The sequence below is a fragment of the Trachypithecus francoisi genome, unplaced genomic scaffold, assembly GCF_009764315.1.
Source record: "Trachypithecus francoisi isolate TF-2019V2 unplaced genomic scaffold, Tfra_2.0 Lachesis_group1, whole genome shotgun sequence".
In the NCBI taxonomy this organism is placed as follows: Eukaryota; Metazoa; Chordata; class Mammalia; order Primates; family Cercopithecidae; genus Trachypithecus; species Trachypithecus francoisi.
In genome coordinates this window covers 48241245-48253556 of record NW_022681454.1, presented here as the reverse complement: position 1 = coordinate 48253556, position 12312 = coordinate 48241245, and the positions used below count along the sequence as shown (strand labels likewise).

At 34.8% G+C, this 12312-nt stretch overlaps 1 protein-coding gene across 5 annotated transcripts in view; it reads right to left on the bottom strand.

The window, feature by feature from the left end:
- WDFY3 (WD repeat and FYVE domain containing 3) overlaps positions 1-12312 on the bottom strand; it is a 316077-nt gene that overhangs the window by 112163 nt on the left and 191602 nt on the right. For all 5 annotated transcript variants that reach the window (XM_033214193.1, XM_033214191.1, XM_033214194.1 and 2 more), the window contains 6 exons: positions 11819-11931; positions 9966-10197; positions 8321-8421; positions 7960-8178; positions 3281-3462; positions 1081-1312 (listed from right to left, as the gene is read on the bottom strand). In XM_033214193.1, the coding sequence (XP_033070084.1) occupies positions 1081-1312; positions 3281-3462; positions 7960-8178; positions 8321-8421; positions 9966-10197; positions 11819-11931 (1079 nt within the window). The remainder of the gene's footprint in view (positions 1-1080; positions 1313-3280; positions 3463-7959; positions 8179-8320; positions 8422-9965; positions 10198-11818; positions 11932-12312) is intronic.

Sequence of the window (12312 nt, the reverse complement as noted above, 5' to 3'; positions counted from 1 at the left end):
GAAAAGTTTTAATGTTATCTGACGCATTGTAAAACATGTCCTCCTAGATTCAAAGGAAAAAGGAATGAAGATGAATAAAATGCCTATCAGCCATGTAGCACTATGTCCTCTCCCCTAAAAAAGCACTCAGATATGCCTGCCTGTATTCTTCGAGACAACAAAGCAGAAGAGTTATTAATAAAGGCACGTGTTTTAAAGCCACATGGCCTGAGTTTGAATCTTGCTTTATCACTTAAAAGCTGTGTGACCTATGTTTTTGTGCCTCAGTTTCCTCTTCTGTGAAATGGAAATACTGACAGTACCTAACTCACAGTGTTTTGAGGTGAATAAATACATATGAAGGGCTCAGAACAGCTACATCCTTCATTTGTATTGACTTATTTAGCACACAGTAAGAGACCAAGAAGTGTTAGCTTTTATTAGATACCATCTAAATTAAGAATGAGTGAAAAGATAAATTACTAAATGATAGGATTATCACCATTTACAATATACTTGTCCTAATTCTTCTGAGATTCTTGGTGGAATCAGAACAAGGGAGTGAAAGACATCATTTGCAAGAAGTACTAGCAAGGAATTGCCAGCTTAATATCAGTTCCTCTGAGTCTAAATTTCATTTGGGAGAAAGGATAACAAAAAGTAGGCTTGGAGTAAAGAAGTGAGGAAAAATAATGTTAAATGATCTAATCTAGAGAATATATGTGTGTGTATTGAACCTATCTGTTCTTCCTTTAACAGGAGTGGCTATACTTTAAACTGCTTCATGTAACAGGAGAAATCACAGAAAGAGAAGAGTGTCACACAGTTAGACTCCTAGAGGGCATATACCTATATCTCGGAGCCAGTAAGAGAAACTGGATAATGAACGATCAGGCATAAAGACAAAGAATCCAGAAAGTGCAGTATGATCAGTGGAGGAAAATATTTTAAATAGGAGTGAGTATCCTGCTGAAGAAGGTTAAAGAAGGAGAAGGCGCTTTTCCTAGATAAACAGTATGTATAACTTCATACACACACATGCATCTATATTGCAGGAGTTAAATTTCACACAATTTCAGGAACTAAAAATAAGTTACTCACATGGCATACATACAGCCTGAAAGCTTCCAACGTAATTTGGTCCAAGTTCATAAATGGTAGTAACATTTGAAGAAGGTAAAACTTCTTCTAGAAAATGTGTGGGTCCCAGGCGCCAAACCAATGAAGCAATTTGGCGTTGGGCAGGTGGAGTACCAATGTAGGCATAGACCGTGCTCACCACTGGTGGATTTGCTGAACCTGAACCCCCTGGAGTACTGTGAACATAATGAAGCTGTAAGGAAGACAAAAGCAAATGTGTGAGATGTGAACACTTTCCCCAGGAAAATAACTACTTTGGCATATATATTTTCATTATCCCAAGGTCACACAACTTTACACATGCACAAAAACATCTGGGGTCGAGAAACAGGAAGGACAAGGCACGATACTGGGATCTGTAACTGAGGACCAGGTATAGTAGCTAAAACTTTTATCCAACTCTCTAACACAGATAAACTCTTTAATGCTAGAAATGGCAACAAGCAATTATAGGGATACTGTCAATGGCTGGTTTGCATATCAGGTTAATGATGCTTCTCTGAAATTTTTGTGCTGATATAAAGAGAGCTTTCCACTATAGAATTAAAGTAGTCTTGAAATTAGGTATGTTACCTTCAATGTGAGTCTGTTAACTAAAATTACTGATGAAAATTGTTTTATAGAGATAAATTATTATAATAAATACATAATTAAGTACAGTATAAGAGACAAAGAACTTAAGTTGCTTTTTCTTGCTGAAGCAGCTTAATAGGATGAAGGACATTTCCATTAATTGTTGTGTCATAACATCTCAGCTTCAGATCCTATTCATTATTCTGTATATTAAACAGCAGTTCTTGGTGATGTTAATAGCACAATTGTGAAGACCAACATGTGAGCTACAGTTGATTTCACACTACTGTGACTATTGACAGGGACAGTGACGACGATGATGTAAATAAATCAATAATAAATTTCCTATTGCACAACTCTACAAGCTGAGGCCATTTTTATTTTTAATGACACTAAAATGAATGAAGGAGCAATGTACTAGAGAATCTACAAACTCATTTCAAATGTAATCATGTATACAAATAAATCAACGACTATTCCACAAGGTGCATTTTAGGGTTTATCATATTGAAACATAATGCCACAATAAAATATCATCATCATCAAGGAAGGAAATATATTCAAAGATGCTGCTGGTTTCAGTGTTTTTTTTAACTTTAATTCACACACAAGGACAAACTTTGTCTTTTTTTCTTTCAAGTGATCACTCTAAAATGGATACCTGCCTATAATCCCAGCATTTTTGGAGGCTGAGGTGGGAGGATCACCTGAGGTCAGGAGTTCAAGACCAGCCTGGCCAACATGGTGAAACCCCATCTCTACTAAAAATACAAAAATTAGCCAGGCGTCATGGCATGCACCTGTAGTCCCAGCTACTTGGGAGGCTGAGGCAGGAGAATTGTTCAAACCTAGGAGGTGGAGGTTGCAGTGGGCTGAGATCATGCCACTGCATTCCAGCCTGGGCGACAGAGCAAGACACCGTCTTAAAAAAAAAAAAAAAGATACTAACTTTTAGAAGGTCAAGAATTTTCAGAGTTTGCCAGCTGAGTTCTGTACAAAGTAACAAGCAGTATTTATTCTCACTCAGAAAAAGGGAGTTTCACCTGTTTCTTTGCACGATAATCAACTCTCTTTTTTCTCTTCTAAATAGTATCACAATCTACAGTAATGTTTATGTAGTCATTCATTCAAAAAACAATGAACTGAATACCTACTATCATTATCAGGGACTAATCTGGGTGATCAGAAAACAACAAAAAAAAGCAATTCTAGCTCTAAAGAATATAAGTCTTCTGGACTAAATTACAACAACAGCAATGAAGTGACAAAATAGTGTGTTCACCGTTATTTAGGAATCCTTCAACTGGTTCCTCTATTATGAAAAAGCACCTAGCAAATTGGTTTAAGCTCTTGTGTATTCAGCAACTTCTTTAGTACCTATAAGCCCTCATTTCTATTCTTCTCTAATAAAATGGTAAGAATTGGCTACATAAGTCTAACATATTATTCAAATGGGTACTGAACATCAACTTAAAATTAAGAAAGTAATTATAAAAATATCACTGTAACACACACACACACACACACACCCCCACCCCAAACTACTACCTTATAAAGCAGGTAGATTTACAAGTGCACATATTCTTACCTTTACAGTGTTAACAAGCTGTCCATCAATATAGAGGGCTGCAGTACTGTTTTTCAACATGCCTTTGCTCATTACCAAGACCAAATGATGCCACTGTCCCTCAATAATAAGCTCTCCACATCGAAAGCGAGCACAGCATGGGAGAATTTCATAAAATGAGGACTCTTCACTAAAATCATCAACTGAAATAAAGGGGGGAAGACATAAAAAACTTTTTCCAACACCATCCCTATTCAAATTATTCATATCTAGATTAGCATGTTTTAATTTTATGTTAAAACAAAATAATGATGCAGACTGATTTGAGTAATAATACAATTCTGGAAAAAAAATGATAATGCGGGTTGGGTGCGGTAGCTCACGCCTGTAATGTCAGCACTTTGGGAGGCTGAGGTGGGCGGATCACCTGAGGTCAGGAGTTCGAGACCGGCCTGACCAACATGGTGAAACCCCATCTCTACTAAAAATACAAAAATTAGCCAGGCATGGTGGTGTGCATCTGTAGTCCCAGCTACTTGGGAGACTGAGCCAGGAGAAACGCTTGAACCTCGGAGAGAGATGTTGCAGTGAACTGAGATTGCACCACCGTACTCCAGCCTGGGTGACAGAGCGAAACTCCATCTCAAAAAAATAAATAAATAAAAATAAAGAGATAATTCATACAATACCCTTACCAGCAGTAAGAAGTGAAACCTAGAATGTATTTTTGCTCTATTCTGCTCAGGAAATATAGGTATAATCAAAGTTACAATGAACAAAAGTTAGCTAACGAAGTAAAAAATACGTAAGAATAAAGAGACAATAATATTATGATAAACACTAAAAAGAGACTAGTTGACACCCAAAACAAAAATAAACAAATGGGACTATCTCAAACTGAAAAGCTTGTGAATAGTAAAGGAAACACCAAAGTGAAAAGGCAATCTATGGAATGGGAGAAAAATATTTGCTAACTATGTATTTCATAAGGGATTAATGTCAAAAATACCTAAGAAATTACTAGAACTCAATAGTAAAGAAACTAATAATCAATTAAAACTGAGCTAAGAACTTGAATAGACATTTCTCCAAAGAAGGCACATAAATGGCAGACAGGTATATGAAAAATGCTCAATGTTACTAATCATCAAGGAAATCCAAATCATAAGCACAGTAGCGTATCACCTCACACGTCAGAATGGCTATTACCAAAAAAACAAAACACAAGTGTTGGCAAGAATGTGGAGAAATTGGAACCCTTGTGCACTGTTGGTGAGAATGTAAAATGCTGCAGCTGCTATGGAAAACAGTACGGAGGTTCCTCAAAACACTGAAAATAGAACTAACATATAATCCAGCAATACCATATCTGGCTACTTATCTAAATCACTGAAATCAGGACTTCAGAGAGGTATCAGTACTCCCCTGGACAGATGAGTAGATAAAGAAAATGCGGTATATGCATACAATGGAATATAACATTTAGCCTTAAAGAAGAAAATTCTGCAATATCTGACAACATACATGAAGCTTAATGACATTATGCTAAATGAAACAGCCAGTCATAGAAAGACATATATTGCATGACTCCACTTATATGAGGTATTTAAAATAGCCAAATTCAGAGAAACAATGAATGAAACGTTGGTTGCCAAGGGCTTGAGGGAGGGGCAAATGGGGAGTTACTAATCAAATGGCGCTAAGTTTCAGTGAAGCAAGAGAAAAAAAGCTTGAGATTTGCCCTACAGCACTGTAACTATAGTCAACAATAACGCACTGTAACTTTTTGACATTGATTTGGTTACAGTATGGGTTAGAAAAAGAACCAAGAAAAATGTAAAGTTTATTCTTGCTATATGCTATGCCTGATGATACAAGATGACAACTATCTATTATTAGATAGTGGCCATACTGTCCATAATAAAAGGTAGTAAGAAGGAGATGATTTACAGCATAGACTAGGTATTTGTTGATCCAAGTTTCCTGCTTTATCAGACAACTTTGCCTCATGTATATAAACATATTCTGATTTGCTACCATTCTACAATTACTTCCCGACTCCAATCTGGCTCCTCTTTGCTATTCTATATGTTACCAGACCATGCTAATAAATAATGGTTTCGTATTAATTTAATCTTAATGTTAAGCTAAATAAAAATTAGTTTACCTTTTATCAGTACTTAACAAGTGGCAAGACAGCAGTGGAAAACCAGATTTTAAATACTCATTTAAAAAAAAAATTAAGAAAAGGGCTAACCTGTAACCATATAATTTAAAGCAGATCCCATATTTTTCACTGCATGTACAAACAAGTAAACATACTGAAAGTAAAATTTATGTGACATGAAGAAGAAAATGCAAATAAAATACTGATTTCTAATTTTGGAATATTAAAATATCTGCACATACTTAAATACCAAGATTATATTTTAGAATGGCTATTCAGAATGTATGTCTGTTGATAAGACTGTTACACAGGCAAAAATCTTATCCATGAGGTTACTTGATATAGGAACTGAATAAACTAGGCAGAAAGCAGAGTCCTAAAGCCTTGAAAGGTGTAGGGTTATGGTCCAATGGAGGTGAAAGTAAATATGAACATATGGGTGAAACAAGGAACTTGTCCCTCTTCCTTCCCTGGTTCGTAGACTGTAAGTCTTCTCAAGTATCAAAGAAGATACTCCTCATAAACGTTTGTTGAGAGTTTCACTTTCTGACTTAGGTTTGAACTAAGTCATTTCCAGCACTGAGTGGTATGTCAGGATATCTCAGTGAGCCAACTGGCTTATGACAACTCTTAATTTCCTAGGCATCGTAATGGGTTATAGCTGTTGGAAGAATGAATCCTGGCAATACTAACGCATATGTTACCGTCATTTCTAATTATATATGGACTACAGCAACCTGGCAAATTACATTTAGTAATAAAAATGAGATAAGAGTTAGAAAATATTTTCCTAGTTTACAGACTTATCTCCAGATCCACTCCTTAACTTTTCCATTAAATTCTAGGGTGTCTTCGAATTCCCCATTATTATTCACTTTTCTCATTGTTTCCTTCTCAGGCCATTCATTTCCTCTATTCATGCATTTATATGTTTACATAATATCTGCATGCCTAATACATTCTAGGTACTGTGTTAGGGCAGCCTAGATTACAAAGATTAATAATTTTGTTTGTGGGAGATTCAAATAGCATAAGCAGACAAAAACAAATTAAAAATTAAAATCTATGAAGTCTAGATAAGAGATGAAGACTATCAAACAAGTGCTACGGAAGTAGGCACAGGGAGGAAGGGAAGATTTGAGAAATATTAGGGAGGAGTATTACAGTAAGACTTAGTGGAAGGGGTGGTATTTTCAAGTTGACTCAAGGTTTCTAGCTGGGCTAACTGGCAGTGGTTGTGTCATTCATCAACACAGGAAAATATAAGGAGATGTAGGTTTTTTGTTTTTATTTGAAACGGGGTGTCTCTCCTAGGCTGAGTGCTGTGGCACCTTCACAGCACACTACAACCTCAAACTCATGGGCTTCACCAATCCTACCACCTCAGCCTCCTAAAGGAGATGTAGGTTTTATAAAGAAGGAATATTAGAATCTGAGATGTTTATTGGAATACTGTTTATGTGGAGGTGTTTAATATGCAGCTGGAAATATGAGGACCTAGCTTGGGACATAGACAAATGAAAAAAAAACCTTGACTTCACAGTCCTTGAGATAAAAGGACTTAAAGCAATACTAGTTCACGATGTTTTTCCCATGAAGTACAAAGATGAAAGGTGAAACACTGGAGAACACTACTTCTGAGGGGCACGTAGAAGAGTAAGCTCAAGATGGAAGGAAATTGCAAAACAAAGATCAGAGAAATAGTGAGTATTCCAGAACGCAAGATTGGAGGTAATTTTAATTAGGACGAATTAGTCAACGGAACCAAATGCTACTAAGGGACAAATAAAGCATCATAATAAGAATTTTAAAGTACTAACTATATTGATGCCTAGTTCTGTGCTAGGTACCATGAGGAATACTAAGTCAAGAAACCTTACAATCTTTAAAGACTAACATTCATATTAAATTAATATGTATTGAACACCAACCACATGTCAATTAATATGTGATATTATTTTACTTAGTTAAAAGAACAAAATTAGATGACAAAAAGATCACATTTATACAAAATGCTTTGAGTTTGGAGATCTATTGTACAGCACTGTAAAGTCATGACATGTTGGAGAAAACTAGGGATTTCGAGTTATAAAATAGTATATAGTATGCATTACATCTTGAAGGTAAGTGATGGATAAGGTAATTGAAATGTTATTGTGTCTAGCACAGTGTGGCACATATGGCAGGCAGGTGCTCAATGAATATTAATTAGTTAAGCAGAATCACAGCCAATGTTAATCCTTACCAAAATACATCAAACAAGCAACCTGTTTTCCTAGGAAAAGCTGTGATTTCTTGGCAAGTAGAGGTAAGTTCTTATTAGGTACTCACTCCCTCCACTGTTTTGTAAGTCTCTTTTGAAAGTGCCTTAAAATTCACTGGTAAGCAATATTCAATGTTTCATATAACTTGTTCTATGCTATAATAATTTAAGCTGAAAAGTTATTACAGTTGGACTTTTAAAATAAATACAAAAATGAAGTTTTAATACTTTTATAATCAAAAGAAGAAAACAGAAAAAACAAATACTGACCATAATTTTGGAGGAGTTCCTCTTTGGTGGAAACAATAAGAGATCGGTCTTTTGCTGATAGAACTATGGCAAGGCACACGTAATGCTGCTCGGAAGAATTTGCTCGGCGTACAACAGTAAGAAGTCTGACAGGGTGGTTATTTGGAGGAGAACTAAAATGTTCAATACAAAACCAGCTAGAGTAACTTAAGCCAGAGGGAGGAGGAAAGAATCTTTCACCTACAGTAAAAATTTAAAAAAAAAGTTTGTGTGGATTAATATGTATATTTTTAAAAACATGCCAACAAAAGCATGTTAACTCTAAAATAAATATAATCTACTGGAAAAAAATTATCATAAGCAGAAAGAAAATATTACTTACCAGAACCAATGCCACTGACCACAGCTCCATCAATAAGACCTGTCGTGACGGTATTAGTCGTAGGAGCATTATGAGGGGCCAAACTGGGCAGAAACAGACAGCTATTAAAGAAAAGACAACATACATATTAGAGATCAATGACTCCTTCTCTTAACACTGTGCACTTACCACAGTGAAATAACTGCCAGTGTTTAATGTTGACTAGAGAAAATATCATGGAATAAATCTGGATGCCTCGCAAAGCCCTTCCCTTCTTTTAATCATGTAAGGGTATCAAAAGACATAATTTTAAAATCTCCCAAAATAACATTTTTAATTTAAATTAAAAAAAAATTAAGATACAAAATGCATATGGCAACATACTCTAATGTATAAACCCAATCAAGACATTAGCACAATTTCATCACTGAAGGAAAACTCCCACGTGCCCCTTTCTGTCACTCTTGTTACCACTGATTGCTTTTGACTATTCCCAACCATGTTTTAATCTATTGTTTGATAATGACCTATGATAATATTCTTAAAACACAGAGGTTTCAATCCATGTAAGAATCCCACAAACAACTAGTATAGACAAAAATTATGAATTAACACTCTAAGGCTGGGCACGGTGGCTCACGCCTATAGTCCCAGCACGTTGGGAGGCTGAAGTGGGCAGATCACTGGAGGTCGGGAATTTGAGACCAGCCTGGCCACTATGGCGAAACCCCATCTCTACTAAAAATACAAAAATTAGCTGGACATGGTGGTGTGCACCTGTAATCCCAGCTACTTGGGAGGCTGAGGCAGGAGAAGAGTGTGAACCTGGGAGGCAGAGGTTGCAGTGAGCCAAGATCGCGCCATTGCACTCCAGCCTGGGCGACAGGGCAAGACTCTGTCTCAAAAGGAAAAAAAAAAGAAAAAAACTCTAATAGCTAACAGATCTAGCTATTAGATATATTAGCATTTGTGTCTATTTTAAGGCTGTTGGACTTCATGAACTCTTTTAGATTCTTATAGATTCATTATTGCCATTTCTGCTACTATAATCTTTGCTGCCACTTGAAATAATTTACTCATTTGAAGTGACAGTTCTTGAATATTTATAATGTATAAATTATTATGCTAGGTAATTTGAAGGATAGATGATGATAAAACCCAAAGACTTTTCAATTTAATTTTAATTTATATATTATCTATACATTTATATTTATTACATCAGATGTTGGCAGACTTTTTCTGGAAAGGTCCAAATCATAAATATTTTATGCTTTGTGAACCATCATGATTACTCCATCATGACTACTCAACTCTGACACTCTAGCACAAAAGCAACCATAGGAAATATAAACGACTGTGGCTGTGTTCCAATAAAACTTCATTTACAAAAAAAAAAAAATTCGCAAAAGTTTTACTAACAAAACAGATTTGGCCCATAGGCCTAAGATTTTGAGTTCCTATGTCATATCAATTTATTTAGTATAACAAACAAAAATAATTAAATGTAGTAATCTTAAAATATCATGCTCAAAAAACTCAATAATTAAAAAATATTAAGTATGGTAAAATATATTTTAATTAAGTATATTTAAAACCAAAGATCTATTTGTAAAGGCAAGTATGAGGCATAAAATAATAAAGCTTGGCTTCCTTGCAAATTTCTTACCCAAACCCTTCAAGCGATGTGTCAAATTCAACAAAAGCTGGAGTAACTGATGACCCATGAAGTCTGATGTCATGTGGGGTTGTCATGGAGACCAGACACTTTACCCTGGTCAGGGGTACAGTACTTCCTTCCGCAGATTTTACCAGGCTCTTGCTTATCCGGTAATGGTTATCTTCATGTAAGCTAAAAACATTATCAGTACCCAGACCTTCCAGAGATGTGATCATACTACCTGTAAGTCAAGGAAATCTCTTGGGAAAATGTCATATGGAATTTTAAAATAACTTTACAAGGCTGATTTATTTGTAAATACCACTTCAGTTTCAATACACAATAATTTTCTTTTTAAGTGCCAAGATCATTATCCAGTTTTAATGTACTTAGTTTATTTTTAAACTTAATAGCATGCATTTCCTTTTTTACTAAAGCAATATGCACATTGCAGAAATGTTGGAAACTAAGAGTATAAATAAAAATAAACATCTCAAATAATTGTCATCAAAGCCACTGATACAATGTAATTTAATTATAAATCTCAGTTAATAGTTTACAAATCAGGTAATACTTTTATTTCACAAAACTATGATTTATTAATTCTCTTTGAGGGAAAAGTAAACAATTTTAGAGCACTAAAATGAAAAGAAACAGGTCATCTTTATTATAAAACAAATTAGAGATAAATGGCAGAAACTTGCTTCTCCCATTTTCTCCCCATTATTAATTATTTCCTTACAATTATTAGAACGAAATGTGCAATCATAAAAGTACTTTAATTGAAAGATTTCCATATTTATAAAAAGGGTAACAATTTCAAGAATAAAAAGACAAATTCTAAACAGATTGTCATTATCTCTCCAGGGACACATTACAAACGTAATGAAGAAAATATTCTCTCTCAAAATAAACTACATGAGTGTAGGAAACTGTTTTCCTTCTAAATGTGCTGGATATTCAGGCAACTACAGAAATATTTCAAATATTCTCTTAGGGAAAGGAACTATTTTTGTTTCTACTCTTAGCAAAGGAAATCACAACTCAATTCTAACTAACTGTGTAAAGTACAAAAATAATAACAAAAAAATCACAATAACAAAATATGCATCCAGGAGCTGTATATTAGTTAACATGAAAAACAGCAATCATTTCTATTCTCTAACACAACAGTGTTAGAACTCAGAATATCTTAAAGTTTCTGAAACACAAACACAGTATTTGCTAATCACTGATAATAATTTGTATGAGGAAAAATTAAGACTCAGATAATGGGTGAAGTTTGTTTAACCTGACCTCAGAACTGTCACCTGAAAAATGAAGGGGCTGAAATATATGATCACTACTTCCTTCCAAAGTGGCCATCTATCCCTTTTCTCTCAGCCTATCACTAGCCACTTGGCTTCGTTTCTTTCCCTATCCAATCTATAAGCGGGATTAATGTATCAGTTCAACTACTTTTATCAGTATTTTTAATTTCCTATCCTCCATGTGTTCCTCCAGTAGCTGTCCTGCAAATCCACAGCCTGTCAACAACAATCAACCATTCTTCAGTCCAGGCAGCAAAGGCTACTCACGGAAGGCAAGAAATTATGAATCCTCTGAGAAAGAGGTATCTCGTTTCCAAGCCAAGGGTTGTTCCGCCCATAATTCTTATCTCTTCTGGATCCTTCAAACACCAATGATTCCCTCCTCACTTCAACTGCCTCATTCCTCAATCAACCCAATTTTTTGTTTCTCTACTTAAACAATAAACCCTTCTCTTTCTTTGCTTTCACAAACTTCTTGAAATAATATTCAGCCCCCACATGATTTTCATTCATAAAATAAATCAAAAAAGGAAATTTCAAAAGTCAACTTACTTCTCATCTCTGGTTCATAACTCAGTGAACTTGGTTTGTGGACCCTATATTGTTTTAGCAGTTTTTTGTCCCAGGCACCACAATTTAAAGGACTTGCCAAACGTAAAAACTCCCTAAGAAAGAGACAAAGCAAAGTTATTCCTTGACTGAGAATGCTATATAATTCATAAACGAAATATTCAGAAAATGAATTTAATAAATTCCAACAGACTAATTACAATACAAAAAAATTCAAAGTATAATAAAACAATATAGTGTTAGTTTTACATTTAATCACCATATAGCTATATATCTGCCACTTTTTTTAAAATTTGCTTTTTAGACAGTTATTCCTTGAGAATATTATAATTCATAAACCAAACATTTTCAAATAAGGAATTTAATAAATTCTAACAGACTAATTATAATACAAAAAATGCAAGTATAATAAAACATATACAGTGTTAGTTTTACATTTAATCACCATATAACTATCTATCTGCTACACATTTTTA